At 38.3% G+C, this 20,975-nt stretch overlaps 1 protein-coding gene across 2 annotated transcripts in view; it reads left to right on the forward strand.

Moving 5' to 3' along the window:
- Positions 1-20,975, forward strand: part of Ino80 (chromatin-remodeling ATPase INO80) — a 754,916-nt gene that overhangs the window by 192,550 nt on the left and 541,391 nt on the right. For both annotated transcript variants that reach the window (XM_070098261.1, XM_070098262.1), the window contains exons 19-20: positions 10,570-10,839; positions 16,317-16,602. In XM_070098261.1, coding sequence (XP_069954362.1) covers positions 10,570-10,839; positions 16,317-16,602 — 556 coding nt within the window. The remainder of the gene's footprint in view (positions 1-10,569; positions 10,840-16,316; positions 16,603-20,975) is intronic.

Below are 20,975 nucleotides of genomic sequence, written 5' to 3' on the forward strand. Positions count from 1 at the left end.
AGCTTGGAAGAGAGATTGGATAAGTATATGAGTAAACCTTCTGCAGTGTTCTTCCATTCCTATGTTCTTATGTGGGATAGCAATGAAGAAGTTTCTTGGCAAGGGGTTCAGCTATGTTATAGAAGCTTTTGGTCTGGTTGGAGTTGTTGGATATAGAGGTAAGTGATTCCAGGATTTTTCGGTATTGACTGTTGTCTTCTCTGGCAATAAGTCTTGCGTTTCTGTAGTTGATTAAATGGTTGTGTGAATTTCGGTGTTAAACACAGGCATTCCTTGAATTGTCAGATCTGCCTGTGCACTGGTGTTCTGAAATACATGTTTGGAGGTCTCTTGATGTTTCGCCCATGTATAATTTGCTGCAGTCATTACAAGGGATTATGTAAACCCCTGCAGAGGATGGAAGCTTGTCCTGTCTATTACTGGTAATGTCCTTGATGGTCGTGGTTGTGGAGGTAGATACTTGGAATGAGGTATTGGGAAAGATGTTGGAAACGTGTTTAGCAATGGAGTTGGTGGGGAGGACTATGTATCTCTTCTCGGCAGTGTCTTCTCTGGGTGTGTTGAAAATGTTTAATGCCCGTTGTCTGCAGTCTGATAAAGTGATGTGGATAGTGAAGTTTGGAAAATACTTGTTTAATTATAGTGCATTCTTCCTCAAGGAACTCATTGCTGCAGATTCTGAGTGAACGCAGGAAAAAGCCTATAATTACATCACGTTTAGTTTTGGTGTCGTGTGACAGTAGAAGTGGAGAAGATCGTGTTGGCTGGTAGGTTTTCAATAGACTTTAAAACGAACTTCACGGTCAATTTTGCAGAGAAGAACATCAAGGAAAGGAAGAGTGTTGTCGACTTCTTCTAGTGTGAACCGGATTGAGGGCTCAACCTGGTTGAGCTTGTGTTGGAGAGCTTGAACGTTGAAGGGTCTGGGAGTTATGATGAGAATGTCATCAACATAATGGAGCCAGGTGACAGTCAAGGGAATAATGGTGGGAAAAATGCTTGGCTTCCAGATGTTTCATGTATAGGTTCGCCAGGACGGCACTGAATGGCGAACCCATGGGTAGTCCAAAAGTCTGCTGAAAGAGGTAATTTTTCAAAAGAGAAACACGTGAAGCCAACACATAGTTCAACAAGGTCGATGAAATCGCTGGCTGGAATAGGAAGATCAAGTGAATCATCAATTTTCCTGTGCAAGAGATCAATGGCTTGTGTAGTAGGTACTTTGGTGAATAGGGAAATTACGTCAAAGCTGGAGAGTTCTTGATGTTGATGCTGCGAATGTGATTGAGAAGATCACCCGAGTGTTTGAGATGTGCTGGACTGATTGTGCCCAAAAGTTTAGAGAGGTGTTTAGCGAGAAGTCCTGAGAGTTGGTGAGGAGCACTGCCTATTCCTGAAGATATGGGCCTCAATGGGATACCTGGCTTGTGAGTTTTTGGCAGGCCATACATTCTGGCAGGTCTGGGGTTGCTGGGTATGGTGTGCAGTTTCTTCCTTTGTTCTGAGTCCTTCAGAATGCGGTGAGTCCTGTGAAGAAGAGTTCAGAATACTGAAGGCATTCCTGTCACTAAAGCAACTTTTCCTCTGTTCACTGATCACATCCCCAGTCCTCTCCTATATAACATTTGTCCTCCATAAGGCAGCCTGGGAGTGGGGTTCTGTCACCAAAAATCTAATATATCTACCACTTTGAAGCCTTTTTTCAGGCTTTTCCAATCTGAAACTGACCAAAATCTTCTCCATTTCACTACATAGTATGTTTTCTGCTCTGTCAATTGGCACTAAGAAACATTCAATAAAACCCATGAAAAATACCAAGGAACATGTCTCAAAATTGCTATTTTAATACAAACACAAGATCAGAGGTTAACTGTTCATGTTCATGTACTTCAAGGGGCAGGATTTTTTTTTATATTGTGCATACCTACCATACTTCAGACTACATAACGAGACAGCAGTTAACAACTTTATAGCAGCTATGAATAACATCGATTGGCAAAATTAGCTCGAAACATATACAGATATGAATGAATGTATAAATAATTTTTTAAAAAAAGCTCAATGCCTCTATAACAGACATTGACCCAGAAAAACTAAAGAGATCACAGCAAAGAGACTGAATAATCCCTGGCTAACACCAAGCATCCTCAAATCCATTAACATATAGCACAAATATGAAAAACAGTATAGAATGGGTCAAATAACTAGAGAACAGTCGAAAAGTTACTCGTCAGCACTTGCCAGCCTGATAAGAAGGTCAGAAAAATTGTATTATGAAAATAGATTACATAACATCAAAGGTGATATAAAAAAAATGGGAAACTCTATCTAAAATTCTTGGAACTAAAAAGTTATCCAAAAATAAAACAATCAAACTAACAAAATCAGATGAACCCCTACTCACTCCATCCGAAACAGCAAACAGACTTAATGTTTTCTTCTCCACCATTAGGAAAAAACCTAGCAAACAAAATACCAAGCACAAACACCCGTCCATCAAACTACCTCATAGGTACCTACCCAAATACACTATTCCTAGCTCCAACCAACCCCATTGAAGTTATGCTCATCATAAACACCCTTAAAAACAAGGCAGGAGACATAAACAACTGCCTGCTTTTATATAAAAAAAAGCTTCTCAAGTATTGTCACCGATTACAGTGGACCCCCGCATAGCGACTTTAATCCGTGCAAGAGGGCTCATTGTTATGCGAAATGATCGGTATGCGAATGAATTTTCCCCATAAGAAATAATGGAAATCAAATTAATCCATGCAAGACACCCAAAAGTATGAAAAAAAAAATTTTACCACATGAAATGTTAATTTTAATACACACAAACTGAAAAAGGCATGCACAATTACATGACACTTACTTTTATTGAAGATCTGGTGATGATTGATGGGATGGGAGGAGGGGAGAGAGAGTGTTAGTGTTTAGAAGGGGAATCACCTTCCATTAAGACTTGAGGTGTCGAGTCCTTTTCTGGGGTTACTTCCCTTCTTCTTTTAATGCCACTAGGACCAGCTTCAGAGTCACTGGACTTCTTTCGCACAACATATCTGTCCATAGTGGCCTGTACCTCTCGTTCCTTTATGACTTCCCTAAAGTGTTTCACAACATTATCAGTGTACAGGTTGCCAACACGGCTTGCAATAGCTGTGTGAGGGTGATTTTCATCCATGAAGGTTTGCATTTCAAGCCACTTTGCACAGATTTCCTTAATCTTTGTAGTAGGCAACTTCTTCAATTTCTCTCTCCCCTCCTCTGAACCAGTTTCCTCAGGTCTGGCCTCTTGCTGTTGAAGTTGATCTATCAGCTCATCAGTGGTTAGTTCTTCATTGTCCTCCTCCACCAACTCTTCCACATCCTCCCCACTAACCTCCAACCCCAAGGACTTTCCCAATGCCACAATGGATTCCTCAACTGGCATAATCCTCTCAGGGTTAGCCTCAAACCCTTCAAAATCCCTTTTGTCTACACATTCTGGCCACAGTTTCTTCCAAGCAGAGTTCAAGGTCTTCTTAGTCACTCCCTCCCAAGCCTTACCTATAAGGTTTACACAATTGAGGATATTAAAGTGCTCTCTCCAAAACTCTCTTAGAGTCAGTTGAGTTTCTGAGGTCACTACAAAGCACCTTTCAAACAGAGCTTTTGTGTACAGTTTTTTGAAGTTTGCAATAACCTGCTGGTCCATGGGCTGCAGGAGAGGAGTGGTATTAGGAGGCAAAAGCTTCACCTTAATGAATTTCATGTCCCCATAAAGTCGCTCTGCCACGTCTGTAGGATGACCAGGGGCATTGTCTAACACCAGGAGGCACTTAAGTTCTAATTTCTTTTCAGTTAGGTAATCTTTCACATTGGAGGCAAATGCATGGTGTAACCAGTCATAGAAAAAGTCCCTAGTGACCCATGCCTTACTGTTTGCCCTCCACAGCACACACAAATTCTCCTTGAGGACATTCTTTTGCCTGAACGGTCTGGGGTTTTCAGAGTGATACACTAATAAAGGCTTCACTTTGCAATCACCAGTAGCATTGGAACACATCAACAAAGTAAGCCTGTCTTTCATAGGCTTATGTCCTGGGAGTGCCTTTTCCTCCTGAGTAATGTAGGTCCTGCTTGGCATTTTCTTCCAAAACAGGCTTGTTTCATCACAATTAAACACTTGTTCAGGTTTCAGTCCTTCACTGTCTATGTACTCCTTGAATTCCTGCACATATTTTTCAGCTGCTTTGTGGTCCGAACTGGCAGCCTCACCATGCCTTATCACACTATGTATGCCACTACGCTTCTTAAATCTCTCAAACCAACCTTTGCTGGCCTTAAATTCACTCACATCATCACTAGTTGCAGGCATTTTTTTAATTAAATCCTCATGCAACTTCCTAGCCTTTTCGCTTATGATCGCTTGAGAGACGCTATCTCCTGCTAGCTGTTTTTCATTTATCCACACCAATAAGAGTCTCTCAACATCTTCCATCACTTGCGATCTCTGTTTCGAAAACACAGTTGAACCTTTGGCAAGAACAGCTTCCTTGATTGCCATTTTGTTGCCCACAATAGTAGCGATGGTTGATTTGGGTTTCTTGTACAACCTGGCCAGGTCGGCGACACGCACTCCACTTTCATACTTATCAATGATCTCTTTCTTCATCTCTATAGTAATTCTCACCCTTATTGCTGTAGGGTTGGCACTAGAAGCTTTCTTGGGGCCCATGGTCACTTATTTTGCAGATAAAATCACCAAAAACACTGTAATAATACGAAATGTTCCGATTGTATGCTTGGATGTTACCGCGGAGGCTGGCTGGTAAACAATGCCACCGGCAGCACATGTGAGGCTGGCTAAGGGCGCACATTGGACGCGTCTCGGACGAAGAGCGGTGAGCGGGTTTTTGAGCAGCATGTGAGGCAAAATTTTTGCGATAAAAGCGAGCGGTATGCGGATTGTACATTATGTGATGCCGACGGTATGCGGGGGTCCACTGTATTGCAACGCTCTTTAACAAATCCATTGAATAATCTACCTTCCCAACAATCCTCAAAATAGTGAGGGTCACTCCGATCCATAAAGGAGGTGACCAAGCTGAATTGAATAACAATAGACCAATATCTAACTTACCACTGCTCTCTAAAATCTTTGAAAAATTAATTCATAGACGGATCTATTCCTACCTCGTTTCACACAACATATTAAACCCTTGTCAATTTGGATTCAGGAATAATAAAAGCACAAACGATGCTATCATATACATGCTAGAAATAATATATTCCGCACTTGAAAAGAAAGAAGTCCCGCTGGGCATTTTCACTGATTTACGTAAAGCTTTCGATACAGTCAACCATGAACTGCTGTACTCCAAATTAATGCACTATGGTATCAGAGGCCACTCCCTCAACTACCTAAAATCATACCTTAGTAACAGAACTCAATATGTGTATGCAAATGATGCAAACTCTTCCACCCAACCAATCGCAGTAGGAGTCCCACAATGAAGCATCCTTGGACCACTCCTGTTTCTCATCTACATCAGTGATCTACCGAATGCATCACAGCTACTCAAACCCATATTATTTGCAGATGACACTACATATGTCTTTTCCTACCCAAACACAGTCATACTAGCAAACACAGTCAATGCTGAATTACAGAAAATATCTGCCTGGATGATGACTAACAAACTTACCCTGAACACTGATAAAACCTATTTCATTCAGTTTGGAAACAAAGCTGCAAATGATCCAATTAAGATAACGCTAAATGGATCATCAGTCACAAGACTCACAGAGGGAAAATTTCTAGGTATCCACCTTGACAGTAGCCTTAAGTTCCAGACACACATACAACAAATCACCAAGAAAATCTCCAAGACTGTAGGCAGACTATCAAAGATAAGGTACTACATTCCACAATCAGCTCTCCTGGCAATGTACCATTCACTCATATACCCTTATCTTACATATGGAATTTGTGCATGGGGATCAACAACATCCAATCACCTAAAACCCCTAATAACCCAGCAAAAGGCAGCAGCAAGAATGATAACAAATTCCCACTCCTGCCAGCATGCTCCACCAATTTTCAAGTCTGAATCTGCTCACCATTAAGAACATCCATATTAATTCATGTGCCTACTGTATACACAGAACAATACATGCAAATATAGACCCTCCACTCAAACTTCTCCTCACCAGCCTAAACAGGGCACATGACCACAACACAAGACACAGATCTCTTTTTGATATACCTCATGTCCATATCACACTGTGTAAAAACTCTATGCACATAAAGGGACCCAAAATATGGAATTCATTACCAGAAGATATTAAAGTAACCCAGTCTGAAAATCAATTTAAGACTTCTCAAAAGCCACTCAATCACCCTAGACTAAATGCCAAATACTCAGTACACACACACTCACCTATGTACAGTGGACCCCCGCATAACGATTTTAATCCGTGCAAGAGGGGTAATTGTTATGCGAAATAATCGCTATGTGAATGAATTTTCCCCATAAGAAATAATGGAAATAAAATTAATCCGTGCAAGACACCCAAAAGTATGAAAAAATTTTTTTTTTACCACATGAAATGTTAATTTTAATACACACAAACTGAAAAAGGCATGCACACTTACATGACACTTACTTTTATTGAAGATCTGGTGATGATTGATGGGATGGGAGGAGGGGAGAGAGAGTGTTAGTGTTTAGAAGGGGAATCCCCTTCCATTAAGACTTGAGGTGGCAAGTCCTTTTCTGGGGTTACTTCCCTTCTTCTTTTAATGCCACTAGGACCAGCTTCAGAGTCACTGGACTTCTTTCGCACAACATATCTGTCCATAGTGGCCTGTACCTCTCGTTCCTTTATCACTTCCCTAAAGTGTTTCACAACATTGTCAGTGTAATAATCACCAGCACGGCTTGCAATAGCTGTGTGAGGGTGATTTTCATCCATGAAGGTTTGCACTTCAAGCCACTTTGCACAGATTTCCTTTATCTTTGTAGTAGGCAACTTCTTCAATTTCTCTCTCCCCTCCTCTGAACCAGTTTCCTCAGGTCTGGCCTCTTGCTGTTGAAGTTGATCTATCAGCTCATCAGTGGTTAGTTCTTCATTGTCCTCCTCCACCAACTCTTCCACATCCTCCCCACTAACCTCCAACCCCAAGGACTTTCCCAATGCCACAATGGATTCCTCAACTGGCATAATCCTCTCAGGGTTAGCCTCAAACCCTTCAAAATCCCTTTTGTCTACACATTCTGGCCACAGTTTCTTCCAAGCAGAGTTCAAGGTCTTCTTAGTCACTCCCTCCCAAGCCTTACCTATAAGGTTTACATAATTGAGGATATTAAAGTGCTCTCTCCAAAACTCTCTTAGAGTCAGTTGAGTTTCTGAGGTCACTACAAAGCACCTTTCAAACAGAGCTTTTGTGTACAGTTTTTTGAAGTTTGCAATAACCTGCTGGTCCATGGGCTGCAGGAGAGGAGTGGTATTAGGAGGCAAAAACTTCACCTTAATGAAGCTCATGTCCCCATAAAGTCGCTCTGCCATGTCTGTAGGATGACCAGGGGCATTGTCTAACACCAGGAGGCACTTAACCCTTTCAGGGTCCAAGGCCCAAATCTGGAGTCACGCACCAGTGTCCAAGAATTTTCAAAAAAAAAAATTTTTATTTTTTCTTATGAAATCGTAGAGAATCTTTTTGTGAAGGTAATAAAACAAAAAGTACGAAATTTGGTGGAAAATTGACGAAATTATGCTCTCGCGAATTTTGATGTGTCAGCGATATTTACGAATCGGCGATTTTGCCGACTTTGACTCCCATTTTAGGCCAATTACATTATTCCAATCAACCAAATTCTTAGCTATTTCACTAGTATTACTTCTATTCTATCGATTGAGCACAAGAAATCGCCAAGTCAACTGTTTCAACTACAAAATAAAGTGATCGGAAATTGTTAATTTGGCCAATTTAACACAAAGTTCAATATTCCAATTTCAAAATAGGGTCCAGAATAAACAATGTAGGCATTCCTGGCACTAAACTAACATTTCCTCTGTTCATTAGTCATGTTTTGAGGCTTTACAAATAAATTCCATTTTGATTTTTTATTCACAATGAATTTTTATTCACACCAAAAAATAGAAGATTTACTGCTATGCAATACTGTAATAATTGTATAAATATCATCACCATATTTGTGAATGTATATTAGACCCACCAGCTGACGTGTATTAGACGTGTGAGGTCGTTTGTTTACTCTTGAATATCGGCAAAAATTTAACATTTCCGCTACTTTGAGCTCAGTTTCAAGCCATTTCCAGTGCTAAAACCAATCAAAATCATCTCTATTTCTGTAATATGTCTTCCATTCTATCAAATGAGACCAAGAAATCGCAAATACAACTATAAAAAACATACGAAAAAACACTGCAAAGTTGCTGTTTTAATCGAAAAATCATGATTTCAGTTTTTTTCTCTCATTATACACAGTGTGCTGCAGGATCTGTTTTATGTGGTGCACACATACCACATAGATGTATTCTCTCATATCTAGGCCCAAATGTACCACTCACAGTTTATCAGAGTGAGCTGAGCTCATGGCGTAGATCTACGGTTTGGACACTCACCATAAAGCCGTAGATCTACGGGACGGACCCTGAAAGGGTTAAGGTCTAATTTCTTTTCAGTTAGGTAATCTTTCACATTGGGGGCAAATGCATGGTGTAACCAGTTATAGAAAAAGTCCCTAGTGACCCATGCCTTACTGTTTGCCCTCCACAGCACACACAAATTATCCTTGAGGACATTCTTTTGCCTGAACGCTCTGGGAGTTTCAGAGTGATACACTAATAAAGGCTTAACTTTGCAATCACCACTAGCATTGGCACACATCAACAAAGTAAGCCTGTCTTTCATAGGCTTATGTCCTGGGAGTGCCTTTTCCTCCTGAGTAATGTAGGTCCTGCTTGGCATTTTCTTCCAGAACAGGCCTGTTTCATCACAATTAAACACTTGTTCAGGTTTCAGTCCTTCACTGTCTATGTACTCCTTGAATTCCTGCACATATTTTTCAGCCGCTTTGTGGTCCGAACTGGCAGCCTCACCATGCCTTATCACACTATGGATGCCACTACGCTTCTTAAATCTCTCAAACCAACCTTTGCTGGCCTTAAATTCACTCACATCATCACTAGTTGCAGGCATTTTTTTAATTAAATCCTCATGCAACTTCCTAGCCTTTTCACATATGATCGCTTGAGAGACGCTATCTCCTGCTAGCTGTTTTTCATTTATCCACACCAATAAGAGTCTCTCAACATCTTCCATCACTTGCGATCTTTGTTTCGAAAACACAATTAAACCTTTGGCAAGAACAGCTTCCTTGATTGTCTTTCTGGTGCCCACAATAGTAGCGATGGTTGATTGGGGTTTCTTGTACAACTTGACTAGGTCGGCGATACGCACTCCACTTTCATACTTATCAATGATCTCTTTCTTTATTTCTATTGGAATTCTCACCCTTATTGGTGTACGGTTGGCACTAGAAGCTTTCTTGGGGCCCATGGTCACTTATTTTCCAGAAACAGCACCGAAAACACTGTAATAATACGAAATATTCCGAGTGTATGCTTGGATGTTACCGCGGAGGCTGGCTGGTAAACAATGGCACGGGCGGCACATGTGAGGCTGGCTGAGGGCGCACATTGGACGCGTCTCGGACGAAAATCGGTGAGCGGGTTTTTAATCGGTATGCGCGGCAAAATTTTTGCGATTAAAGCAAGCGGTATGCGGATTAATCGCTATGTGATGCCATCGTTATGTGGGGGTCCACTGTACTCCCACATCAAAACTGAAACAATCACTTTGAACCTTTTATCCATTGTTGACAGGAATAAAATTGAATCATTATTTTCACAAAAAGTATTTTCGAATATAAATATATCTTTGTATTATACAAATTTTGATTCATTCATAATTAATATTCTACTGTACAACTATGAAATAATTACTATCCTACTGTACAACTATGATATACTCCTTAGTGTTAAGTAGACTGTAAGCCAATAGTGTTAAGTTGGCCCATAATGCCTAGGCATAATAGAGGCTCTCTTTGCATTGCAACCCACTATTGTAAATATAAAATCTCAGTGTACTGTTTGCAAAGACATAAAATAAATAAATAAATAAATAAATACAGACCCATTATCTCTTACGTAGGCCAAAATTTACCAGTCACACCAAGTTCAAGGATATTTAAGACGGAGATCTGCATGAATGACAGTGAAGGGGTTAATGAAAGGATTCAGGGAAGCCAGTTAGCCAGACTTAAGTCCAAGAATTACAAAGGACAGTGCCACACTGAAGGAGTGGTAATCTGATTGTGATGTTTAAATACTTCTGGAAATGCATTGACTGAGTGAATGTTGGTGAGCATATTCTTTGGATCTCCGTACCTTGGTGAGAGATGACTTTCGAGTTAAAAATACACACATGCACTGTACTGAAATTAGTAATAGGATACAATATGTTTAATTTTAATGATTTTTTATTTGTATCACTAGGTGGTTGCTGTTGCTTGCTGCACTGCAGTATGCAAATATTCGTTACTTGCGCAACACTTGGGATGTGAGAGCAAGACGACTCCCATACTCTCGGAGATTTCCAGATAAAAAAGACTATCTCTTAGTAGATTCTAGTTTATGTCCGCCAAGTATAGCATCAAGTCAAGTGTTATCAGATCTCGTCTTCACCTCAAGCACATCATCAGTCTATACATTTTCTGACCATGTCATACATCACATTCCTGAGACTATGAACCACAGAATAATGAGGTAAGTGTTTTTTTTTTGTGACAAATAGTACAATATTGTTTTCCTGCTGATATCCGGTAAGCTTTTTATTTGCAAATAAAATATAAATGTGTATTCTATAGAGAGTTTTTCACTTGAACTCTGAGCCTTGCATACTTTTTTTTTTATCTCCATAGCAGCAATGATATTGTTGTTTGCCAAATTAAATGAGGACCTATATTTTATTTTTATCTTTATGATCATTTTTGTTATCTCTCAGAAGCTTGATGCTAACTAATGTGTATTTTCAATAACAATAGTTATTGATTATCTGATGCTAAATCCTTGTAAATTGTGCCTTTAAAATGGATGTCCTAGATTACAAATTAATAAGAGGTTTAAGGGATGTGTGGTTATTGCTTAGTTCATAAAATACTTGAGTCCTGGAAATGGTAAGTACAATGCCTGCACTTTAAAGGAGGGGTTTGGGATATTGGCAGTTTGGAGGGACATCTGAACTGTCGTATCTCAGCACCTCTGCAAAGACAGTGATTATGTATGAGTGAGGTGAAAGTGTTGAATGATGAAAGTATTTTGGATGAAAATCACCCTCACACAGCTATTGCAAGCCGTGTTGGCAACCTGTACACTGACAATGTTGTGAAACACTTTAGGGAAGTGATAAAGGAACGAGAGGTACAGGCCACTATGGACAGATATCTTGTGCGAAAGAAGTCCAGTGACTCTGAAGCTGGCCCTAGTGGCATTAAAAAAAGAAGGGAAGTAACCCCAGAAAAGGACTTACTACCTCAAGTCCTAATGGAAGGGGATTCCCCTTCTAAACAGTAAGAAGATAATGCTCTCCCCTCCTCCCATCCCATCAATCATCACCAGATCTTCAATAAAAGTAAGTGTCATGTAAGTGTGCATGCCTTTTTCAGTTTGTGTGTATTAAAATTAATATTTCATGTGGTAAAAAAAAATTTTTTTTCATACTTTTGGGTGTCTTGCACGGATTAATTTTATTTCCATTATTTCTTATGGGGAAAATTCATTCACATAACGATTATTTCGCATAACAATTACCCCTCTTGCACGGATTAAAATCGTTAACCGGGGGTCCACTGTATTTTCAATAACAATAGTTATTGATTATCTGATGCTAAATCCTTGTAAATTGTGCCTTTAAAATGGATGTCCTAGATTACAAATTAATAAGAGGTTTAAGGGATGTGTGGTTATTGCTTAGTTCATGAAATACTTGAGTCCTGGAAATGGTAAGTACAATGCCTGCACTTTAAAGGAGGGGTTTGGGATATTGGCAGTTTGGAGGGACATCTGAACTGTCATATCTCAGCACCTCTGCAAAGACAGTGATTATGTATGAGTGAGGTGAAAGTGTTGAATGATGAAAGTATTTTCTTTTTTGGGGGATTTTCTTTCTTTTTGGGTCACCCTGCCTCAGTGGGAGACGACTGACATGTTAAAAAAAAAAGTACAATCAGCTCTCTTACAAAGCTCCTCTATATATTATGATTTTTTTTGTAAATGTGATTGGAAAGGTGCATCCAAAATTGAATGGCATGTGGAAAAGCCTTCGTAGTACTTTGTATTCGATTTTGGATGCACTTTTTCAGTTACATTTACAAAAAAAAAAAAAGCGCACTATATAGTGCTTTTTTGCTGGAAGTCCAAGCCCCTCACCCACTAAACTTCCTTTATCCCACTCCCTCCAACCTTTTTGAGGACGACCTCTACCCCGCCTTCCTTCCCCTACAGATTTAAATGCTTTCCATGTCATTCTACTTTGATCCATTCTCTCTAAATGACCAAACCACCTCAACAACTCCTCTTCAGGCCTCTGACTAATGCTTTTATTACTCCACACCTTCTAATTTCCACACTCTGAATTTTCTGCATAATATTTACACCACACATTGCCCTTAGACAGGACATTTTTTTATGACTATTAATATTAACTAGATTAGAGCAATATTTAAAGAGAGAAAGCTCTGGAAGTGCTGTGTATATATATTAAGTCAAGCCCTATTTCTTTTGGTCATTGTATCAGGTGTCTGAATAGGTATACTGCATGTTCTACAAAGATGAACAAACAATGTGTACTTTAACACTGGAGTGTTAAAGAATACCGTCACCTTGAGATTAATCTGTAGTGAATAAAAAGGCACAATACTGTGACTGGAACAGTGCACAAATAACCTTCCCTAAGGAGACTGAAACTTTTGATGGTGTTTCAGTCTGACTTAGACCATTAACTAGTGACATAGAAAAGCACAAAGGGTAGGGAACCAGAATATGTACGAGAAGAGAGTTGGAGACAGGAGTGGTAGGTTAGGAGAAGGAAGTAGTAGTAATAATAATGTCTAAATTAATCTATGTCCTGAAAAGCATGCGAACCATCAGAAATCGTTGTATAAAAGACAGGTTTACTGTTATGATTCTGCCAGGAAATTCCAGTCTCTTCCCAGTGATAGCTTAAAGTGATTATTTTTCTGTTGGCTATATCTTGGATGATATAGCCAACAGCTCACTATATTTGGAATTCTGTTAATCCTGCTTCAGGTCTCAGTGCTATGTCAAAACTAATTTCAACTTGGGTCATAAGGTTTATCTTTTCTGCATATACTAAATAAGAGCAAATTTTTCCTTTAAGCTTAAACTCATTACACCAGAAGTGTGTGGAGGTCTTTGGCTCGGACATCTCATGTACTTCAAGAGCTCATCACAATGACATGAAGCTAACAAGTCAACCTTTACATATTACAACAGTAACATTTATAATGTACCTCCAGTTCCAGAAGTCACCTTCCTGGGGCACCAACATTTCACATGATGTTGAGCCTTCCTTCTTCAACAGAAATCGTCACTTTGAGATGAATCTCGGTCGATTGAGGATCAGGCACACTCGTCTCGCTCATAGCAACATACTTGCAGGTGCTCCAGCACCCCTCCTGTATAGTTTCTGGTGTATAGCTCACTATGGAACATTCTAACAGTTTGCCCATGGCACAGACCTTTCAGCCTTCTTGATGGGTTTTTATAATTATGAAAGTCCCTATAGGGACTTTGAGGAGTCTTTTGCCATTAATAATTTAACCCATTCACCATCAGAAGCCCTGAAATTAAAAGTTCTCACAGTGTTGGTGTTACACAGCGAAATGCAGAAAAAATATTTTATATAACATTGTTCCGGGATTGAACTGAAAGCAAACACATTTTATTCCTGTCAGTCAAGCAGTGGCCAGGACAGGAGCAGATGAGAGGTGTGTTTAGTTCAGTACGTGTAGGAAGGCAGCTGGGTGAAGTCGTCATGGGTTGGCGTTAGTGTAAGTAGGTGGTTTGGTAAGTTTTTTAGTGTATACTATAGGTGTTTGTGTTTAAGTGCTCTCATGTTTATTTGTAAGGCCCTAGTATGCAGAGGCCTGTTTATGCAAGAATACTGTATGGTGTTTTGCCTGCTGGTAATTAGCCTACCAGGCAGAAGTGAAGAGGGGATTGTGTATATAATGGAGCCTCCCTGATGATTTATTTTGTTTAACTCATTAGTAGCAGTGTGCTAGTGAGCTAATGTGAACTGGAGTGTGGTGGTTTTTTGGAGTAGTTTGTAAGTTGTATATAAGTTACTATTAATATAGATATATTTTTATATAGGTGTGTTTTTGTCCTTCCTAATAATAATTAATATTGTTTAATATATGAGTACACTGTGGCCCAAAAGTTGCTATGTTTTTCAGTGTAACTTTATAACCCCTAGACAGCAGTGAGAGTAGCATACAGGAGCCAGAACCATTTTATTTAAGTTATGACATCAAAGTCATAACAGCTGGCATTTTAAAAAATTATTTTTCTTTTGAAATGGTGGAGAATCTTTTAATGATGGTAATGACATCAAACATATGAAATTCGATGGAAAATTTATGAAATTATGCATGTGCAAAATTAGCTGCCAGGGTGCAGTTTACACATCGGCAATTTCACTCACTTCAAGTCCTATTTTAAGTCAGTTCTTTTGCTCATTTGAATAAAATTCTTAACTATTTTACTTGTATGTCTTCTGTTCTATAGATTGAGCACAAGAACTGCCCATTTAACTTTAAGAACTACCCTCTAAAGTGCACAGAAGTCTGTAATTTGGCTAATTTTACACAAAATGGACACTAGATATTCCAGGCACTAAAACAACATTTCCTCTGTGTATTAATCACATCCTCAGGTTTCTTGTATATTATATTTGTGCTCCATTTTGAATTCTTCATCATACAGAAATTCAAAGATTTACCTTATACCTTTGATAAAAAAATATTTCCAGAATGATTGGTTATGATTTAGGGCATCCCAGAAATTGAATCAGAGCTAGTAAAATCCCATAAAACAGACCAGGGGATATAGGGATGCCTTAGCCATCCTCAGGAAAAATCATCAAATATTAGATATTTCCACTACTTCGAGTCTGGTCCTTTAACCAGCTAAAATCATTTTTATATAAGAGTATATTTTCCATTCTGTCAGATGATACCAAGAAGCAGCAAATAAGACCATAAAAGTCATTCGAGGAAACACCACAAATTTGCTATTTTAAACCAAACACATTGTCAGAGTTTTGCTTTTACTATCACACACCATGTGGAGCAAGATTTTTCTTATACCATGCACACTCACTGCACAAACCCATCCTCTCATGTCTAGGCCATACAGCTTATCTGAGGAAGTTGAGCTTAAATGTAGATCTACGTAAAAACCCTGGCATCAATAACATAGATCTACAGACAAAACAGCGAAAAGTTTAAAGGAATTTTTAACTTATGTTAGTTATTTTTAACTTGTTATGATAGCAATTATTTATGTTGAGCTTTTTATTCGTGTCTGTAGATAACGTTTTGTTAATGCTTTTATTTTTAATGTGTGTAGTATTAAAATTTTTTTAAGAGCCTAGAGTGACCTACACTATCAAAGTGCTCTGTAAATATCTCCTCTGCCTACTCCTGCTCCTCCTCCTCTTTCTCTTCTTCCTCTTCCTCCTCTGCCTGTTTCTTCTCCTTTTCCTCTTTTGATGCTACTTTTATTCTTCTTCTTTTCTTCTTCTTTTACTACTGCTGCTGCCACCACCCATCATCATCATCAAGATGATAAAGGCACAATGTTGTATTTCCTTAGCGGAGCATTCCAAGGTTAGTTTGCTTCATTACATAGATCATGTATCAAGTTTATCGAGAAGCAAAGAGAATCCCTATTCTTGGCTTCCGGTTTGGGGATATGGAGTGGCCAGCTGCTGGGCTACTCAGAGGTTCATACTCACTGTCTGGGTTTTTCACCTGACACGATGAGGATGCTATGCCTCTATTACTTGGTATTATATCCAATAGCTACTAAATACTGTGCTAGTCTATTCATGCATATAGGCACTCGTACATTCTTATAAAGATTAAGCCACCATAAACAATGTGAAATAAAAGGTCTAGAAACTTTTCTGTTAAAGTTATTTTCTTTCTTTTCCACAGGTCAAAGAAAGCAAGAATACCATTGATAGAAGTAGTGTCAGAAACAAAGCTTACCTGTGATAATGAAAACTTAACTAGTGATTTATTGACAGTAATACCTAAGGAGGAATCCTCCATTACAAGCATGCCAGACTTGAAAGTTGGATTCACAAAATTTAGTTCTCTACAAAAAATTGGACATTCACAAAAAGTGGGAAGTCCACAAAAAATTGGAAGCAGTCATAAATCTTCCCACAGAAGAACAAGCACCGGGTTAAAACATTCCTCAAGAAAACATAGTGAAAAAGTAAGTTACAGATATACAACACAAAGTAAAAGAAGCTTTATCATAAAATATACATTTTGTTTACTGTATATTATATAGGTGAGTAAAGTTATTTTTAAAATCTGACTTATTTTTAAGCTATATATACAGCATTTAAAAATGTATTTAGTACTACAGATATAATCTTGTATAACTTGCATTAAGTTTTATCTGTTGGGTATCTTGTTGCTCAGTGGTAAAGGGTTTAGCTCACAAATGGAAGACCCTGATTCAGTCCCCAAGCTTCCCATGTTTATCTAGGCACTGAGAGGTATCTTAAGTGTTAATAGCCTGTATGGACCACATCCTAGGAAAGAAACAAAAATCCCAGAGAAAATAATCTATGCTGCTTGGTTTTTGTTGAGTTACCATGGGTTAATAGACTTCTAGGTTTAACACTCCAAGGAAAAATCTCCTAGCTGTCCTCCTGGAACTACGCTCAAAAACTTTCATCTAAAGAATATAAAGAAATTATTACAAAACTAGAATATTTAAACTCATTTAGTTGAATTACTGTATCATCTGACTAAATTACAAGGTATGCAGTGTGATGTTGTGGAGTTATCTACTGTATTTAATGTCTCAATCATCTCTCCATTTGACAGTAGTAGGTTGGTAGACAGCAACCACCCAGGGAGGTATTGCCATCCTGCAAAATGTATGTGAAATGGAAACCTATAATTGTTTTACACAGTGATAGGATTACTGGTGTCTTTTCTTTCTGTCTCATAAACATGCAAGAAAACAGGTATGTCTTGCTACTTCTCTTTACACTTAGGCACACTAGACCTAAAATAAATAAATAAATAAATAAATATATATATATATATATATATATATATATATATGTAAAGGAGGTTTTGTGGGCAAGGGGCTTGGACTTCCAGCAAGCGTGCGTGAGCGTGTTAGATAGGAGTGAATGGAGACGAATGGTACTTGGGACCTGACGATCTGTTGGAGTGTGAGCAGGGTAATATTTAGTGAAGGGATTCAGGGAAACCGGTTATTTTCATATAGTCGGACTTGAGTCCTGGAAATGGGAAGTACAATGCCTGCACTTTAAAGGAGGGGTTTGGGATATTGGCAGTTTGGAGGGATATGTTGTGTATCTTTATATGTGTATGCTTCTAGACTGTTGTATTCTGAGCACCTCTGCAAAAACAGTGATAATGTGCGAGTGTGGTGAAAGTGTTGAATGATGATGAAAGTATTTTCTTTTTGGGGATTTTCTTTCTTTTTTTGGGTCACCCTTCCTCGGTGGGAGACGGCCGACTTGTTTAAAAAAAAAAAAAAAAAAAAAAATATATATATATATATATATATATATATATATATATATATATATATATATATATATATATATATATATATATATATATATATATATATATATATATATATATATATATATATATATATATATATATATATATATATATATATATATAGATATATATATATATATATATATATATATATATATATATATATATATATATATATATGTCGTGCCGAATATGTAAAACTGGTCAATTAGCAAGAACTCATTTAAAATTAAGTCCTTTCTAAAATTTTCTTTTATACGTTTAAAGATGTATTTTTTTCATTAATGTTAATGTAAAAAATTTTAATTTTGCACCAAAAGAATCTTAGAAAACTTACCTAACCTTATTGTAACAAGACCAATTTATTTTAGCCTAACCCAACTAAATATATTTTAGATTTGTTTACTGTAATTTAATACTAAACAAACACAGTTAAATATATTTTTTTCGTTAGGTTCAGAATGATTTTGGCGAAAATATTGCATACACAAATTTTCACTTGTCCTATATGGCAAGATGAACGTTGCTATTTAAGCCAAGATGGCAAATTCTGCCTATTCGGCACGACATATATATATATATATATATATATATATATATATATATATATATATATATATATATATATATATATATATATTTATATTTTTCAACAAGTCGGCCGTCTCCCACCGAGGCAGGGTGACCCAAAAAAAAGAAAGAAAATCCCCAAAAAGAAAATACTTTCATCATCATTCAACACTTTCACCACTCTCGCACATTATCACTGTTTTTGCAGAGGTGCTCAGAATACAACAGTCTAGAAGCATACACATATAAAGATACACAACATATCCCTCCAAACTGCCAATATCCCAAACCCCTCCTTTAAAGTGCAGGCATTGTACTTCCCATTTCCAGGACTCAAGTCCGACTATATGAAAATAACCGGCTCTGGTGGCCTGGTGGTTAACGCTCTCGCTTCACACGGCGAGGGCCTGGGTTCGATTCCCAGCCAGAGTAGAAACATTGGACGTGTTTCTTTCCACCTGTTGTCTATGTTCCCCATCAGTAAAATGGGTACCTGGGTGTTAGTCGACTGGTGTGGGTCGCATCCTGGGACACTGACCTAAGGAGGCCTGGTCACAGACCGGGCCGCGGGGGCGTTGACCCCCGGAACTCTCTCCAGGTAAACTCTCCAGGCAAATTGGTTAATACACCAATAGGAATAATATATATATATATATATATATATATATATATATATATATATATATATATATATATATATATATATATATATATATATATATATATATATACATGTATATATACAGTGGACCCCCGCATAACGATTACCTCCGAATGCGACCAATTATGTAAGTGTATTTATGTAAGTGCGTTTGTACGTGTATGTTTGGGGGTCTGAAATGGACTAATCTACTTCACAATATTTCTTATGGGAACAAATTCGGTCAGTACTGGCACCTGAACATACTTCTGGAGTGAAAAAATATCGTTAACCGGGGGTCCACTGTATATATATATATATATATATATACAGTGGACCCCCGGTTAACGATATTTTTTCACTCCATAAGTATGTTCAGGTGCCAGTACTGACCGAATTTATTCCCATAAGGAATATTGTGAAGTAGATTAGTCCATTTCAGTCCCCCAAACTTACACGTACAAACGCACTTACATAAATACACTTACATAATTGGTTGCATTCGGAGGTAATCGTTATGCGGGGGTCCACTGTATATATATATATATTTTTTTTTTTTTCAACAAGTCGGCCGTCTCCCACCGAGGCAGGGTGACCCAAAAAAGAAAGAAAATCCCCAAAAAGAAAATACTTTCATCATTATTCAACACTTTCACCACACTCGCACATTATCACTATTTTTGCAGAGGTGCTCAGAATACAACAGTTTAGAAGCATACACATATAAAGATACACAACATATCCCTCCAAACTGCCAATATCCCAAACCCCTCCTTTAAAGTGCAGGCATTGTACTTCCCATTTCCAGGACTCAAGTCCGACTATATGAAAATAACCGGTTTCCCTGAATTCCTTTACTAAATATTACCCTGCTCACACTCCAACAGATCGTCAGGTCCCAAGTACCATTCGTCTCCATTCACTCCTATCTAACACGCTCACGCACGCTTGCTTGAAGTCCAAGCCCCTTGCCCACAAAACCTCCTTTACCCCCTCTCTCCAACCCTTTCGAGGATGACCCCTACCCTGCCTTCCTTCCCCTATAGATTTATATGCTTTCCATGTCATTCTACTTTGATCCATTCTCTCTAAATGACCAAACCACCTCAACAACCCCTCTTCTGCCCTCTGACTAATACTTTTATTAACTCCACACCTTTTCCTAATTTCCACACTCTGAATTTTCTGCATAATATTTACACCACACATTGCCCTTAAACAGGACATCTCCACTGCCTCCAACCGTCTCCTCGCTGCTGCATTTACCACCCAAGCTTCACACCCATATAAGAGTGTTGGTACTACTATACTTTCATACATTCCCTTCTTTGCCTCCATAGATAATGTTTTTTGACTCCACATATACCTCAACGCACCACTCACCTTTTTTCCCTCATCAATTCTATGATTAACCTCATCCTTCATAAATCTATCCGCCGACACGTCATCTCCCAAGTATCTGAAAACATTCACTTCTTCCATACTCCTCCTCCCCAATTTGATATCCAATTTTTCTTTATCTAAATCATTTGACACCCTCATCACCTTACTCTTTTCTATGTTCACTTTCAACTTTCTACCTTTACACACATTCCCAAACTCATCCACTAACCTTTGCAATTTTTCTTTAGAATTTCCCATAAGCACAGTATCATCAGCAAAAAGTAACTGTGTCAATTCCCATTTTGAATTTGATTCTCCAAAATTTAATCCCACCCCTCTCCCGAACACCCTAGCATTTACTTCTTTTACAACCCCATCTATAAATATATTAAACAACCATGGTGACATTACACATCCCTGTCTAAGACGTACTTTTA

This window comes from Cherax quadricarinatus, chromosome 61 (assembly GCF_038502225.1).
Source record: "Cherax quadricarinatus isolate ZL_2023a chromosome 61, ASM3850222v1, whole genome shotgun sequence".
Lineage (NCBI taxonomy): Eukaryota > Metazoa > Arthropoda > Malacostraca > Decapoda > Parastacidae > Cherax > Cherax quadricarinatus.